The sequence below is a fragment of the Sinocyclocheilus grahami genome, unplaced genomic scaffold, assembly GCF_001515645.1.
Source record: "Sinocyclocheilus grahami isolate Dianchi unplaced genomic scaffold, SAMN03320097.WGS_v1.1 scaffold1654.1, whole genome shotgun sequence".
Lineage (NCBI taxonomy): Eukaryota > Metazoa > Chordata > Actinopteri > Cypriniformes > Cyprinidae > Sinocyclocheilus > Sinocyclocheilus grahami.
This window is the reverse complement of record NW_015506833.1, coordinates 73841-91800: the sequence shown is the minus strand read 5'-3', so window position 1 is coordinate 91800 and position 17960 is coordinate 73841. Positions and strand designations below refer to the sequence as shown.

General features: G+C 40.5%; 1 protein-coding gene across 1 annotated transcript in view; it reads left to right on the top strand.

Annotated features, from left to right (window-relative positions):
* Positions 1-9654: 9654 nt before the first annotated feature.
* Positions 9655-17960, top strand: part of LOC107571808 (arachidonate 5-lipoxygenase-like) — a 37884-nt gene continuing 29578 nt past the window's right edge. Inside the window, exons 1-2 of the mRNA XM_016258186.1 lie at positions 9655-9798; positions 16508-16516. Coding sequence (XP_016113672.1) covers positions 9655-9798; positions 16508-16516 — 153 coding nt within the window. The remainder of the gene's footprint in view (positions 9799-16507; positions 16517-17960) is intronic.

Here is a 17960-nt window from a genome sequence, read left to right as displayed (position 1 = left end):
CCCTGTCTGAAGCGCTTCCCATGATGGGGATTGCTTTTTGGTATGTTTGGGCTGCATACCTTCCAGAGGTGGCGGCTGAGGCTGCAGAAACCTCTGAGGCGTCGGCTGAGGCTGCAGAACCCTCCAAGGCTGCGGTGCTCGCTTTGGCTCCTGGTATGGTGGTGGCGCACAGCAATACACTTTCAGTCTGTCCTGTCACGGTCAAAGGGACCATTGCTGAAATCTGTACCTGTCCTGTTAAGAAGAATGTTAATGAACTCTCCCTGTTTCCTGCTGATATTGCTGTAGAACCTCCAGAGGTGGCGGCATCCTCTGCAGAACCTCCAGAGGTGTCAGTAGTATCCACTTGTGAACTCTCGTCCTGTCCTGTCACAGCTATGGAGGCCGTCTGTGAACTCTCTGCCTGTCCTGTCAAGGCTACGGAGGCCACTTATGAACTTTTATCCTGCTCTGAACCGGCCGAGGAGGCCATCTCTGAACTCTCGCCGTGTTCTGAAACCTGTTTGGTTTGAAAACAAGCCTTGGTGGCTGATTGTGAACAGTCTGTCTTTCTTGTCTGAACTAAGGTGTCTGATTTCGAACTGTCTGTCTTGCTCGTTTCTGTAAAGTAATTTAAACCTGAGCTGTCTGTCTGTCCTAATGCTTCTGTAGAGTCTGAATTTGAATTATCTGTTAGTCCCGATTTAATCAAGTCTGATGTTGAACCATCCATCTGTCCAGTTTCTACTAATGCACCAGTGTGTAATATATCAGAATTTTCTGTCAGTCCAGTTTCAGTCAATTCAGTCAATGAGTCTAGTTATGAACTGTCAACTCAACCAGTCTTTGCCAAGGATTCCAATGTTGAATCGTCTGCCTGTTCAGTTTCAGTCAGTGAGCCCGTTCATGAACTGTCTGCCCATTCAGTTATCACCAGGGAAAATATTGTTGAACTTGGTGTGTTTCCTGCCTCGGTCCTTGAGACCGTATATGCTCTGTCTGTTTTTTGTGTCTCAGTTTTCCCTAATTCGCAGTCTCTACCAGGGGTCTCTGCTCTGTCTGCTCAGCCATGGTGGCGTTCTGCTCTGCCGTGGTGGTCTTCTGCTCTGTCCGCTCCGCTGTGGTGGTCTTCTGCTCTGCCTGTTCCGTCTGCTTCGCCGTGGTGGTCTGCTGTCTGGCCCTAGTGGTCTTCTGCTTCCTGAACCACTAGGGTCTTCTGGCCCTAAACGACAAAGTTGTTTCTGGGACAGCTCCAGCTTTCTGATACTCAATCTTTTACCCAAATTCCTCACTTCATTTCATTCACTCCTTGCTGATATAGTGCACTCAACTACTACGCACTATAAGAGATTAGAGAATAAGTGTGAAATAGTGTCATCTCAGGCCCTGCCACATGGAGACAGAGCTTTTCCTATACGATCTTTTTTTTCCCTTGTTCTAAAAAAAAAAAAAAATCCCGTAAACACGGCGCCGTCTCAAGAAGTATCTGCATACACATGAATCCACTGAAACCGACTCAAAGTGATGTAGTATACATGCCAGACCAGTATGTGGCGCTGTAATTCTGCCACAGAAATACACTAAAAATGGAGAAGAAGACTTGGAGCATGCGCATAAACCTTGTGCATTGTATACAAACCTAAAACAACAAGAAGATGAAGATGGTGAAGGCAACAACATCAAGAGCAAGAGTGGAGTCGTTTGTATGGACCAACGACAAAGTCTAACTTCTACTCAGAGTTACACTCAATTACAAGTCGACTAAATTCCAAGAAAATGTTGACTGGGAATCCTGTCACTCAAAATATTCTAATATACAGTAATGTACGCGCGTTTCAGGCACAGTATCGGAGGGAGCCAACTGAGAAGGATTTCCCTCACGATGCTAACATGGTCTCAAAAGCCCATGTGCTCCATTGACGCGGGCATTGAGACGGGTGTTATGTTGTTGTATGGGAAACACACCCCTGATCGGCCAACCTTTCTAGTGCCGCGCTCACACGCGCATCAGAAGAAATGTACACACTCACCAGAATAAACAAGGAGAACTCCTGCGGCGAATAAGAAGGCTTACAGTTAATAAAGAGAGCTTCTAAATTTGGTCAGCACATCTTCTTTAAAACTGTCACGTCTGTACATGAGCCTTCATTGATATGAAATCAATCCACCGTCTCTCGCTTTCCCCTGCGACTCGGTGACGCGATCCACTCTGAACAGCTGGAAGCCTGTTAGATGAAGCACGCTGTCTTGGATGGCCCCGTTCAGCCAGGTTTCCGTGAAGCAAAGCACACCAGAGTTTAAAAAGTCCTTGTTTGTGCGGGTAAGGAGTCGTAGTTCATCTGATTTATTTGCTAGGGAGTGGAGATTCACCAGATGAATGCTCAGCCGCAAAGTCCTAAAACTGCATTGTCTGAATTTCACAAACGCACCAGCGCGCTTCCCTCGTTTGCGTCGCCTGGAGCGCTTGTATAAGAACGCATTTCCTCCGACTAAAATGTCCAGTAAAACATCTGAATGCTCAAACATCGGCAAAAGTTATTTGGTGTGCTAGTTCGAGTAAAGCTGATCGGAAAAAAGTTGCTTAAGACAGGACAAACAAACAAAAATAGTAAAAGTACCAAGGGGTAACAAACTGAGGCTGCCATGTGCTGCGCCATCTTGCTTATAAATCTGTATATATTAAATTATTAAATTTACAAGTGTCATGTTTGTGATTTTTATTCATTGTACGTTATAGCTTCTCTTCTAATTAAAACAGACTCCTGATTTTATGACATTAATACTATACGATGTACAATAAATAGCATATTTAGAAATATGATGTATTCTCCTGTGTTGGCAAAGGTTTATAAATGATTTACGTTACAAATCTAGTGAGAAAATGCACAGTTTTCCCAGATGGATGTTAAGCAATTCAAATTCACAGTATATGCAGAGGAAGAGTTTAGCCTTTAGTCTTTACTGGTAAATTACCAGTAAATTACTGTTAAGAGAAGTGTGAACAGGACCTTTTCAAAAATCCCATCAAATTTGTTCTGGCAATCATATCATTCTTATGGAGATTACATGATTAATGTAATCTCTAATTTAATGTAATATACTGATTTGCGGGTCTTGTCTTTTTCTTGCAGGACCATTGTACTAAATACTTGTATAGTACTTTCATTAGTTTTAATAAGTATTGCTTTTTATTTCTCCTCTTTCCTGCTACTTGTTTCGCTTCTGTTTCAGTTTTTATAACCATTTCTTACTATGTGTAAGTTGTTGTTTTTTTACTGATCAACTACTGTCGTTTGATTTGTATTAGTTAGTTAAGTCTGAATATTATTACTTTTATTTAATTTGAGTTATTTTAATACTTCAAACTAAATGGAAATTAAATATATTGAATTTATAAATGTGTGTGTAATATATATATATGTATATGTGTGGCTGTACATACACATATGTAGTTGTTTTTTTGTGTTTGGCTTAGTGTTGTTAGAATCATTATTATACTCTTATACCTTTTGTTCTTTAATATTGTGAATTGTTTTTAGCTTTATTTTTTGTTTTTCTTTTAAATGTTAAGTTTTGAAATTTTGTTGTATGCATTTGTCATTTTTATTTAATTTCTTTATTTTTAAAATATGTATAGGTAGTATTTATAAAGTTTTATCTTTTAGTTTTGGATCTGTTTTTAGTTGTTTTAATACTACAACTGATTGCTTCTGTTGTCCTCATTTGTAAGTCGCTTTGGATAAAAGCCTCTAATAAATAAATGATTACTCTGAGCTGCTTACAAAGCTCCGCTGCTTTTTAATTAGTTTTTCTATGTAAATATGTGCTAGATGGACATCTTTGAACATTGCGCCTCGCAGCTTTTTGTAGCGCTTCTCCATTCATCAGCTGCGACTCTGCAATTGGATACTATAATGCGCGTCTCGTGTTTATAAGAGCAAAACATTCTGATTGGCTAGTAATGTTAGTTTGGTTGAGAGTGAAAGCTGTGCTCCTCTCATACTATTGGTAGGCGAACTCATGAACTCGGAAGTGATATCAAAACAAGTTTTTTTTAAATGTAGGATTTTTTTTTTCCCGCAGCCAAACGCTGCACGCCGGAGAACTTTAAGCCCTGTATTTGTGTATTTTGCTTTCATTTTATTACAAGTAGGCCAACAGTGCCCCCTAAGTAAATCAAACGCTTACCAGATGGGCATTAGGACCTGTTGATGCTGCTGCAACTGCACGTGCTAGAAACTGTTGATTCACTCGCACCCCAGGTGCATCATTCTGTATGTGCATTCTCAAATTAAATGCGGCGATCCAAAACAGTGAATCTAATCATCATTTAGGCAAAAGTTTGCTTCAAGAATGACCACACTGCTGACTTGATCTTATCCCTATCACACCCTGAGCACATGAGCAATCCATTGTCACGGTTCATGGGGCCGTGTGGTCCTTTTGCGTCTTGTCATGTGTGTGGGTGTACGTCATTCATTAGCAGTGGCAGCTGGCGCTCTATCAGAGTGCGCCAGCTGCAACTCATTAGCGCTGCCTTTATAAGGACTCCATGTTCAGTGTGTGTTTGTCGGTTCGTTAATTCATGTCCTGTCTTCTTGTCAGTCTCCGTGTTTTCTAGTTGCACCTAAGCCCGGTTTGGAGTTCGTCAGCTCTCGCCTTGGGTGTGTTCGCGTGGAGTGGAGATAGCTGCTCGGGAGGTGCCCTGATCTCGACCGAGATAACCTGGGAATTCTTCCCGTCTCTGTCTATTGTGGGTTCTAAATAAACCTTATTGCACTCGCACTTGGATCCTGAGTTTCATTTCCCGTAACATCCATCTTATCGGCAAGGGATTTCGGCTTCCTTTTTTTTAAACGTTTACAATAAGCCTTTATCGGCCGATTCCAATAATGTTCCTAGTTAATAAAACCTTACTTGTATCACACTTGACGTGTTCATTGTTTGCTCATAACTGAGTCTCTTAATCATGCAGATTTATGCTACAAGCTTTTGTAGAATTGTACAGTAAGAAAGTTATTTCCCTTAACCAGGAAACTAACGTTCTTAGAATTGACAGACAGTTGACCCTGAGAGGTCAGCTAAATATCTACAGCGGATCTAAATATTCATAATTAATTATAACTAGTTATGATTAATTATTCATATTTCCTCATGAGCTGATTCGTTACAGATAATATTGTGCATCCCTAATTATTATTATTTTCTTTAAATATTTTTTGTATATTTTTTTATTTTCTATTTACTTATCCTTTTTCTTATTTTTATTATCTGTCTTGTGTTGTCACTGTCATTCTGTTACACTGTGGAAGCTTCTGTCACCAAAACAAATTCCTTGTATGTGTAAACATACCTGGCAATAAAGCTCTTTCTGATTCTGATTCTTGATAGCGAAACAATCTCCTATTTGATAAAACAAAGAAAGACAGACCATTTAATTTATATTTTAACCTCCCGTCACTAATCCAACCATAACAAACTGCCAGCAAGGGGAACTAACATGTTTTCACGGTTGCTTGGCCTTAATACATGGCTACAATGAACCTGCAATATAAAAGGAGTCAACTTCATCGACAAGTTCAATCTTTTCTGGCGTCATAGACAACTGTTTAAACCGGTTGGCCTCCACCCAAACAAACTTGGTGCAAGAGTGCTAAAGGACAATATCTACTTCTTTGCTCCTTTGAAAGTCAGCAGGAAGACTGGCAGACAGAAATCAGCTTGGAGAAAATCAACAGCAGTTCAGAGTATGAAAAGACAATGCAGAAAAGCTGAGCGGATGTGGCGGAAGACGAAACTTGAAATACACTATAGCATATATAAAGACAGCCTTCATGCTTTCAATGTGGAACTAGGCAAAGCTAGACAGACTTGCTTCTCAAATCTTATAAACAGTAACTTAAACAACACTCGCACTATTTTTGCTACTGTTGAGAGACTGACAAGAGACTGTAGTTTAATTCCCTGTTTGTGTCATGCTTCCCTTACCCTCATGTATTCATGCCATTGGTTCTCTTGTTCATTGTGTCATGTTCTGATTGGTTGTCTTAGTCATGTGTCTTGTTTCCCATTGGTTTGTTCATGTCATGTGACCCTCATTGTCTGCTATAAGTAGCCCTCATGCTGCCATTGTCTTTTGTCGTGTATTGAAGTTGTAACCCGCTGTCGGTGAGTCTAGTCTGTTCATGCCACGTCAAGTCTGTGTCTCGGTTTATGTTTGGAGTTTGGATCACCTGTAAAACTGCACTTGGGTTCTCAGTACGCTCACCTTCAGTGGACTGAATTCGTTACAGAATACACGACCCCAAAAAATGAACCCAGCAGATCATCTTGTTCGCCTCCGTCAGGGTAATCGCTCCATTGAGGTGTATGTGGAGGACTTTTGTGGGCTTTGTCACCAGGTAGACTTTAATGAAACCTTCCTAAAAGACATTTTTCGTTATGGTTTGGACAGAAATGTATCTCGGTTAATGCCATGTAATACCCCACACTGGTCACTAGAACAATATATAGACTTTGCTCTGCAGTTGAGTGGATCTGCTTTCACTGTGGGTATCGTGGAGAAGGAACACGGCACTAAACCAGAGCTAGAGTCTGCTCATGTCACGTCTGTCAAGCCAGAGTCTGTTCACGTCATGTCTGCTAATGTCATGCCTGCTATGCCAAAGCCTGCTCACATCATGTCTACCAAGCCACAGCCTGCTCACGTCATTACAGTTAAGTCAAAGTTTATTCATGTCATATCTATCAAGTCAGAACCTGTTCACTTCATGTCTACCAAGCCAGGGCCTGCTCATGTCATGTCTGCTACCCCAGGGCCTGCTCACGTCACGTCTGTCAAGCCAGAGCTTGCTCACGTCATGCTGACACATCAAGAGATTCTTCACAACATGTCCGCCATTCAAGAGCTTCATCGCAAGATGGCCACCACACAAGAGTCTCTTCACAAAATGGCCGCCCTTCTAGAGTCTCGTCACGACATGGCCGCCATTTCAGAGTCTGCTCACACCACGCCTGGGTCCCCGGCCAAGATGGCCGCCACGCCTGGGTCCCCGGCCAAGATGGCCGCCACGCCTGAGTCGGACGCAAAGCTTGGGCCAAGACTGAAAGGTTTGATTGCTAGTGTGATGGGCCCACCTCTGATGTCGGCGCGAGCTGCAGGCATCCCGGTGACGTCAGCACTCTCAAGCCCCGCCATCTTAGAGGTCATGCCACACTCTGTTGCCCTTCCTGTAATGGCGGTCACCATTTTGAGCGTGTGGGCTGCACACTGCGCTCCTGAGGCCTCTTCTGTCCACGAGTCTGCTCCTGAGGCCTCTTCTGTCCATGAGTCTGCTCCTGAGGCCTCTTCTGTCCACGAGTCTGCTCCTGAGGCCTCTTCTGTCCACGAGTCTGCTCCTGAGGCCTCTTCTGTCCACGAGTCTGCTCCTGAGGCCTCTTCTGTCCACGAATCTGCCCCAGTGGCCTCTCTATGAGTCTGTCATGAACACACAGACTGTCCTGTCACGGCCACGGAGGCCGTTCACGAACTCACTGCCTGCCCTGTGCCACGGCCAAGGAGGCCGTTCACGAACTCACTGCCTGTCCTGCCACGGCCAAGGAGGTCGTTCACGAACTCACTGTCTGTCCTGCCACGGCCAAGGAGGCCGTTCACGAACTCACTGTCTGCCCTGTCACGGCCAAGGAGGCCATTCAAGAACTCTCTACTTGTGCTGTCTCAGGCAAGTGGTCGGTCCATGTCTCTGCACCACCATGGCTTCCTGCTCTGCCGTCATCACCCGGCCGCCCTGCTCTGCCTGCTCCACCATGGCTCCCTGCTCTGCCTGTTCCGCTTCATGGGCCTGGCCCTCCGTCCCTCCCCCAGTTCCGCCTTCACTCCACCACCCTCCTGGACTTGTGGGGTTTTGGTTGTGTTTGTTTGGGCGTCTGGAGCCGCCCTTAGAGGGGGGGATATGTTTTGGGTTGTGTTTCTTGTTCATGTTTTCATGTCTTTTATTTTGTAGTTTAATTCCCTGTTTGTGTCATGCTTCCCTTACCCTCATGTATTCATGCCATTGGTGCTCTTGTTCATTGTGTCATGTTCTGATTGGTTGTCTTAGTCATGAGTCTTGTTTCCCATTGGTTTGTTCATGTCATGTGACCCTCATTGTCTGTGTATTGAAGTTGTAATTTAAAGTTTTAATTCTTTTTAAATCATTAAAAAAAATTTACATTTCTTGTTTTATTGTTGTGATTATATTTTTATGAATATTTTAATTTCTCATTTCTTTTATATGTAAAGCACTTTGAATTACCATTGTGTATTGTTAATAAATAACAATTTGGTCCCTCGATATCTCTTTGCCACCGTGAAATCTTCTCAGTCTCTCCAAGTGTAAATAAATACGGCCGGGAAGTAAGAAAACACACATTCAAATGTATTCTCAAATACTTCAATTTATTCACAGAAATACAGATCTTATATAGGCATGTCGAGGGGAGTTTTCACCCTCTTAACCAATGAGGATAGGGGGACATACCCATACAGGATGTTTTTCCCAAGAACATGTGTTTTGTATAAAATTGCCACATATACAGAAAAACATATCCATATAAGGAATAGACTTCCTGGCGACAGAGGCTGAACCCCCCTTATAAATCAGCACAAACTCCTTTACCTTGAATATTGAGTAAGAGACATTCAAACACCATACAAGAGAGAGAGAGAACAGATAGAGGAGGGGTGATTCAGAGAAGGAGAGAGAAAGAGACAGAAAGGAGGGGTACGGCATCAAAAGACAGAGAGTGTTTTCTAACAGTTTGAAATGTGCTATATAAATAAACTTTGCCTTGCCTTGACTTTACTCTATTTATTATATGTAAGTGTGAACTTGGGAAACACTGGATTCCGACATATATTAACACAATCAGTGGCAACAGACACTGTCCTGTGCAGATACCCTTGAGCCATTGAATCAGATGCAGTTTATTTCACCAGATTTATGTTTGCTCAAATATTTTTATACTGCGTATCTGTACTTGTGAGTTGTTTTTAATGTAAATTGCCATGTGAGAATAAAGGTTTTTTATTTTTCACTATATTTTCGAGTGCCCTGGCATTATACATCTTTTGATGAATTAAAAAATCCCGCATCCAAAGAGCACCAATTTATGGACTGTATAACCCAGTAGCATTTTTTTGCATATATTTGATTACTTTTTTTACCACCTTTTGTTGTTTTGATTAATAAACAGCATCTTTATACGCACATACATCCTAACTTACATCTAAAGATGACTGTGATGTACTGATTTGGAGATCAGGTATATTTGTATTTACATTCATGCAATTTACAGATGTTTTTTATTAATCCAAAGTGCACATATGTGGAAGAGTATGGTAACTATAATTCATGAATGAAAAGTATTAAAATCTTCATTCATGTAACAAATGTAAATTAGGCAACTTGAAAAGATAAATAATGATAAGTAAACAGCTTTAAAATGTGCAACTAATCAATGTGGATATTTTTTGTTAAACCAACAGATATTTTTGCACTGGGAGGACTGTTACATGTGCCTACGTAAGTTATATGACACCAAGAAAGACGAAGCAGGAAGTGTGTTTCATATAAACTTGCTTAAGACAAAGTGTGAATTCAGAGATTGTAGTTGCTCTCAGAAGTGATCAGAACAATGTTGACATACAAGGTGTCTGTTAAGACTAGTAGTCAGTGTTTTGCTGGGACAATAAACAGCATTTACCTGACATTAGTTGGAACAGAGAGAAGCAGTGACAGAACTCTGCTAGACGAATCCTTTTTTGATCATTTGAAAGAGGTGAGTCCTTTTTAATTGTCATTGTTGTTTTTTTTTTTTACTATCTAAACCAAACATGTCTGGTAAGTAAAATAGTTTTGACAGGAATTATATTGGAATTGCATTGAGACAGAAAAATAATGCACACCCGAGTTGATAATGTGGCTATGGTGTTACTTTAGAATCTTTTTTTTTATTTTCCCATATTTTAACATATTTTAACATACAGTGTTTGAGACCAAAATTAAAAATTAAAAAGTCTACTTAAGGCTGATTGTAATTACAAAAATAAAGTAAATGATAAAATAGTTTTTTTAGAGTATGGAATCTGCACAAAGATTTACTCACTCTTCAAATACTGGATTACAAATGTTTTTTTTGCCCAACGGCTGAGTAAATATAGAACAGAACGCATTTTGGGTTAATCTAACCCATCAAGTTGTGTTGTTAACGAACATTTTATATAAATGAGAGGCGGTAACCGTGATAGAAAACTGTTACAAACTGTTGCTGCCTATAAAAGCGTGTTGTTGCTTTTTGCCTAATGAGCACTGAAGAAATCATGGGCTGAAACGTCTTGTCCTTGGTCTGTTTTTAAGACACTTTGCACTTTTGCATATGGAAAATAAAAGATATTTTTGATATTTTTGATTTTTGATACCTGGTTGACTAAACTTCCTATTTTATTGTTCTATGCATCTGAGAATTCATTCGTTTTTCTTTTTTAAGTGCACACAATTCCTGTTTGATGATATAAATGGCTTGAAACAACCCGCACAGAGTTGATTTTACCCAAGGAACTGGGCTGGTGTGTCAGGGTGGGAAAGGGGTACATTGATTCAACTGTCAGTGAAAATGACCCAGCCACTAACTCAGCACTTGGGTTACACAAAACTACCAAAGACTGAGAAATAACCCAATTAAATGACCCAAAAGGCTCAACCCAGTGTCTGGGTAGAAAAAATAACCCAGCATTTTTTAGAGTGCACAATTTTCATCATGTACTCAAAAAATTTGCAAGTCTAAAATGTATGCATGCACTGTGAAACAGGTGTGCGTGTGCCAGTTATTTTAATAAATTAAATACTTTAAGTTATTTTAATAAACAAGTGAGATTTTTGAATGCACAAAGAGGCCGATACTAGGTTGAACTTGATCTTAACATCATCAGAAAAAAACTTTGACAGACACCGGATGTGTGAGCAGAGCACAAACAGTACGTATGCAGAGCGGAAGCAGCACCACATATTGTACTTTGTATTTGTGGTACATGCTGAGTTTTTGTCAGAGATAGGCTAGCAGTGCTTTATCTTAATTTTAAATGTAGAGAATGTTAAAGTTAATCCATCTACAAGGAAAACTTCTTAAAGAAGCTTATTTTACTATTGATGCAGTTTATATAACTTATTTAACCTTGATTAATTTGATTTTGTTTTATCCACATTGTTTTATTTTTTCTACTTTGTGTTTCTCCACCTCCACAATCAGACAACCATCTTCCATTGTCATATTCCACCTCCCACCAGTGACACAATTCCCCAGAGGACACGTCCCTCCCCCACTTTTTGAAAATTTCCCCTTCACCTTAATGCCTTGTTTTTAAAATGACAAAGTTTCATTTTGCACCCAGCCAGCTGTGTGTAAGTTAAGGTTTATGGTGGCTACTCGTAGGTGAAAAAATGCACAACCTTCAAAATTAACAGCTATAGAGTGGTGCAGGGAGTATGTATTTTTGTAGGCCAACCTTGAAGTTAAAGGGTTGGTTCACCCAAAAATTTAAATTAGCTCATAAATGACTCACCCTCAAGTCACCCTAGGTGTATATGACTTTCTTCTTTCAGACGAATCCAGTCGGAGTTATATTAAAAATTGTCTTTGATCTTTCAAGCTGTTTAATGCCACTCCGCGGGTGTTGCATGCATCAGTCCAAAAGAAGTGAAATAAAATGTGCCCATCCATTTAAAAAAGTGTCTCACACGGCTCCGGGGGGTGAACAAAGGCCTTCTGTAGCGAATCAATGCGTTTTTGTAAGAAAAATAACCATATTCAAAGCGTAATAATCACTTTAATCTAGCTTGCGCTCATTGTTGTACACTAGAAGCAGCTCCGGGAGCATGACGTATGAGTTCAGCGCTGCGTATGCGCCGCTCAGAAGTGACGCACGCGGAAACGCAGCGGAGAGATCAAAACAAAACAACGGTCACTTATTAGAAGTACAAAACGAGGATTTGTAAAGAAGAATGTCGGAGGATTTCGATATAAGCCAAGAGGAGACTGGTTTTCCTTTGCTTCCTTTACTGCTGTAAACAAACGTTGGTTTTCACGATACTCACCAGCGCATGCACAATGCTGACCTCATATGTCATGCGCTCACTGTTGTAAACGGAAGCAGCTCCAGGAGCAAGCTAGATTAAAGTGATTATTACGTTTTGAATATGGATATTTTTCTTACAAAAACGCATCGATTCGCTACAGAAGGCCTTTGTTCACCCCCTGGAGGGCGCTTTTTATTTAACTTCTTTTGGACTGATGCATGCAACACCCGCTGAGTGCCATTAAACAGCTTGAAAGATCAAAGAACATTTTTAATATAACTCCGACTGGATTCGTCTGAACGAAGAAAGTCATATACACCTAGGTTGACTTGAGGGTGAGTAATTTATGGGCTAATTTTCATTTTTGGGTGAACTAACCCTTTAACATCACCCTGGTTCCCTTGACAATAAGCCAATGGGGATTTTTCCACTTTGTAATATTGCAGAAAATAAGCTCTATAACTAACAGAAGTTCATGATTCTTACACACTTGTTCAGCACAATATTCCTCACAAATGAACACAAGTTTTGTTGCTATAGTAACGCAACTTTAACACGCATCTGATCTGACATGCTTGCGCACGAATCACGCACACGCTCATAAGGATCTACTGCATAATAATATTAATAATAAAGCAATTAAATAATTAAATGATTAAACGTGATTTAAATAAGAATGCTAAAATAAGTTCTAGGTTTGTAATTATATATGAAGTAGTAATCAATTTACACTATTTGAAAATAATATTTTATTTTAAAATGTGCACATTCACTCTTATTCGTATGTCTAATAGTCGAAAACGCAAACGTCTCTGGAAATCCCGGGGAGTCGGGGGGACAGGACCCCCCCATCTGAGGGTTGTCCCCCTTAAAAATATGATTAAAAACCATGCCGTGTATTGTAAATAACAATGTTTTATACTTTAAATAATTGTGTAAGTACTAAAACAACACAAACGGGGCAAAAATGCGTTTTAAGTTTAGAAACATTTTGAGTCTCCCCCTCCCTTGCCTCACAGTGCTTTGGTCCAAATGCCTGCTTTCCTCTTTTACATCACCTACACACACACGAGTCCGGTGAGAGAGAACAAAGTCAATAGTTGGGGAAGTCCAGTAAGTAAGGCTGTCAAGGCTATTTTAATCACTTGAACATCGGATGAAGTGATTATTTTCCTTTTAAGTCAAGTCAAGTCAAGTCACCTTTATTTATATAGCGCTTTTAACAATACAGATTGTGACAAAGCAACTGAACAGCATTAATTAGGAAAATAGTGTCAATAATGCAAAATGACAATAGTAAACACTCATTTTTCAGTTAAAGACAGTTCATCATTGAATTCAGTGAGGTCAACATCCAGCTCAGTTTAAATAATATCTTTGCAATCATGTCAACGATAACGCTGGAAATGAAGTAAATGATCCCAGAATTTTACTGAAGTGGACTATTCCTTTTAAAGTATAACTCATGTTTTCCCTGTCTACTACCTTTCATGTAACAGCTTATGACGGTCAGTAGTGAAGGGTTTGGGACTGTGAACTTTCTTATGTTGTTATTAGCTAATTAGCATTGTCATGACTATAGTCTCCAGAGTGATTAATCACATGGCATTAACAGCTCACACGACTTTGTTCACCCCCTGGAGGGCGCTTTTTATTTAACTTCTTTTGGACTGATGCATGCAACACCCGCTGAGTGCCATTAAACAGCTTGAAAGATCAAAGAACATTTTTAATATAACTCCGACTGGATTCGTCTGAACGAAGAAAGTCATATACACCTAGGTTGACTTGAGGGTGAGTAATTTATGGGCTAATTTTCATTTTTGGGTGAACTAACCCTTTAACATCACCCTGGTTCCCTTGACAATAAGCCAATGGGGATTTTTCCACTTTGTAATATTGCAGAAAATAAGCTCTATAACTAACAGAAGTTCATGATTCTTACACACTTGTTCAGCACAATATTCCTCACAAATGAACACAAGTTTTGTTGCTATAGTAACGCAACTTTAACACGCATCTGATCTGACATGCTTGCGCACGAATCACGCACACGCTCATAAGGATCTACTGCATAATAATATTAATAATAAAGCAATTAAATAATTAAATGATTAAACGTGATTTAAATAAGAATGCTAAAATAAGTTCTAGGTTTGTAATTATATATGAAGTAGTAATCAATTTACACTATTTGAAAATAATATTTTATTTTAAAATGTGCACATTCACTCTTATTCGTATGTCTAATAGTCGAAAACGCAAACGTCTCTGGAAATCCCGGGGAGTCGGGGGGACAGGACCCCCCCATCTGAGGGTTGTCCCCCTTAAAAATATGATTAAAAACCATGCCGTGTATTGTAAATAACAATGTTTTATACTTTAAATAATTGTGTAAGTACTAAAACAACACAAACGGGGCAAAAATGCGTTTTAAGTTTAGAAACATTTTGAGTCTCCCCCTCCCTTGCCTCACAGTGCTTTGGTCCAAATGCCTGCTTTCCTCTTTTACATCACCTACACACACACGAGTCCGGTGAGAGAGAACAAAGTCAATAGTTGGGGAAGTCCAGTAAGTAAGGCTGTCAAGGCTATTTTAATCACTTGAACATCGGATGAAGTGATTATTTTCCTTTTAAGTCAAGTCAAGTCAAGTCACCTTTATTTATATAGCGCTTTTAACAATACAGATTGTGACAAAGCAACTGAACAGCATTAATTAGGAAAATAGTGTCAATAATGCAAAATGACAATAGTAAACACTCATTTTTCAGTTAAAGACAGTTCATCATTGAATTCAGTGATGTCAACATCCAGCTAATATTAAAAGCCTTAGCCTTAGCCTTAGCCTTAGCCTTAGCCTTAGCCTTAGCCTTAGCCTTAGCCTTAGCCTTAGCCTTAGCCTTAGCCTTAGCCTTAGCCTTAGCCTTAGCCTTAGCCTTAGCCTTAGCCTTAGCCTTAGCCTTAGCCTTAGCCTTAGCCTTAGCCTTAGCCTTAGCCTTAGCCTCAGCCTCGGTTTCTGACCTTCGCCTGGTTTCCTGGATTTCTCCTTTAGTCTTGCCCCTTTTTTGATTCTGTCTGCCGATCGTCGACCTGCGCTAGCCCTAGGACTATTCTTGTGGTTTGCCCATCATATACCTGTCTGCCTTTATCTGACCCATGCCTGTTTCATGACCACGTCTCTGTCTTTTCCAAAATAAAGCTTGCATATGGATCCGCACGTCTCGCGTCTCTTCAGCCCCGTAACATATATAGTGCCTACATGGTAAGTACAGACTAATAATGCGGTGCAGAGTGAGCAATCAATCAATCGAGACTCCATCTAGTCACAGAGACTTAACATGCTCCAAAAGGGGTAACCAAATTCTTGAAAATTTAACCATGGAACCTCAAATGCTGTGTTTAATTCTTATAGTTCTCCCAAAAATGAAAATGTGATGTTTATCTGCTTACCCGCAGGGCATCCAAGATGTAGGTGGCTTTGTTTCTTCAGCAGAACACATTTGATGATTTTTAACTCTAGCCGTTGCAGTCTGTCAGTCATATAATGCATGGCAATGGTAACAAAATCTATGAGTGTAAAAAAAACACGCACAGACAAATCCAAATTAAACCCTGCGGCTCGTGACGACACATTGATGTCCTAAGACACGAAACGATCGGTTTGTGCCAGAAACCCAACAGTATTTATATTATTTTTTACCTCTAATACACCACTATGTCCAGCTGTCTTTGGGCGCGCGCACGGCATCCGGTGCGTGAGGTGTGTACGCACTCTGGCATGTTTATGTATTTTCCTGTGTTGCAAAGGTTTATAAATTATTTACGTTACAAATCTAGTGAGAAAATGCACACTGTTTACCCAGATGAACGTTAAGCAATTCAGATTCACAGTATATGCAGAGGAAGAGTCTAGCCTTTAGTCTTTACTGGTAAATTACCAGTAAGTTACCGTTAAGAGATCATGTGTGAACAGGACCTTTTCAAAAATCCTGGTAAATTTGTTCTGGCCATCATATAGTTTTGTGGAGATTACATGATTACTCTGAGCTGCTTACAAAGCTCCGCTGCTTTTTAATTAGTTTTTCTATGTAAATATGTGCTAGATGGACATCTTTGAACATTGCGCCTCACAGCTTTTTGTAGCGCTTCTCCATTCATCAGCTGCGACTCTGCAATTGGATACTATAATGCGCGTCTCGTGTTTATAAGAGCAAAACATTCTGATTGGCTAGTAATGTTAGTGTGGAAGCTGTGCTCCTCTCATACTATTGGTAGGTGAACTCATGAACTCGGAAGTGATATCAAAACAAGTTTTTTTTTAAATGTAGCACTATTTTTTTCCGCAGCCAAACGCTGCACGCCGGAGATCCGGCACGGTGCCGGAGAACTTTAAGCCCATTAAAGTTATATAGGGTACCAGAGTGGGATCAAAGATGTAAAGAGGAAGACCATGAAGATATGCCAGACCATACCACCTCAGGACCAGAGCAAACTAATGGAGGTGATTGACATTGTGCACTGTTTGGGGTGGAGGATGTTGTGAAATGTAGTTTGTAGAAAAGGCAGAGATGTCGCTTAGTCTTCCTATTGAACAATTTTGTAATGTGTGATCTCCTGTCATCGATCCATCATTAGTCTTGTTACGGCCCATTTTAATAGGGTGAGAGGCGAACGAGTGATGTTAACAGGATTTTGACCACAGCCAACAGATAACAGACCAAAGACAACAAATATAAGTTTAAATAATTTAATAAAGAAGAGCGAAATGAATGTGAGGAGCATTAGCTTCGGAGAGGCCCAAGGCCAAAATAACAAACAAAGCAACTAATAAAATAGAAAAAATATAAATGACCTAATCATAAAGAAAAGAAAAGTACAAATGAACTTCCCTAACTCCCTAAACAAAAACACATCGCAAAATTAGATCAAAATAAATGGCAGACCCCTCCTTCGCTCCAAGAATTTTCTTAGGATAAACAGAATAAATCACAAATAGAAACACCAATGAACAGTAACCACGAAGCTGTTGGTGATCTGTTGACGGAGGCGGAATCCGGAGCTCTTCACACCACAGAGCTCGCCATGTTTTGTTAACGCCGCCCTTTAAAAGTCATCCGCTTCAGGATCCACCAATCATGTTCCTTGATGAACAGCCAATACCTGCACACACACACTCTCACACGTACACAAAGAAAAAACAATGATGCCGAGGATCGTAACAGTGTGCACACAACAGCAACAAGATAGTACTTCAAACAGTCGTGCAGTGTGAGAAAAGCAGTGATCCGACGACTAAGTGTGTGCCTGGCATTAGAAAACTTTAGGCCACATGTTGCCTATCTGGGCTATTCAGAACATTAATTGGTTGTCTTCTTTTGCTCAGGAGATTTATGGCTTTATTTGGTATTTACTTAAAGGGGTCCTATTATGCTCTTTTACAAAGTCTTGATTTTGTTTTGGGGGTGTACTAGAACAGGCTCTCATGCTTGGTGGTTCGAAAAACACATTATTTTTCACATAATTTACATTATTACAACACCTCTCTCCCCAGTCTGGCATGAACGGCTCGAATAGTTCCTGTATCAAATGAAGGCCCGCCTTCTGAAATACAAAATGTGCTGTGATTGGTCAGCTGGGACAGTGTGTGCTGTGATCGGTTAGCTGGGACAGTGTGTGCTGTGATCGGGTCAGCTAGGCCAGTGTGTGTCGTGATCGGGTTAGCTGGGCCAGTGTGTGCCGTGATCGGTCAGCTGGGCCAGTGTGTGTTGTGATTGGTCAGCTGGGCCAGTGTGTGCTGTGATTGGTTAGCTGGGCCAGTGTGTGCCGTGATCGGTCAGCTGGGCCAGTGTGTGCCGTGATCGGGTT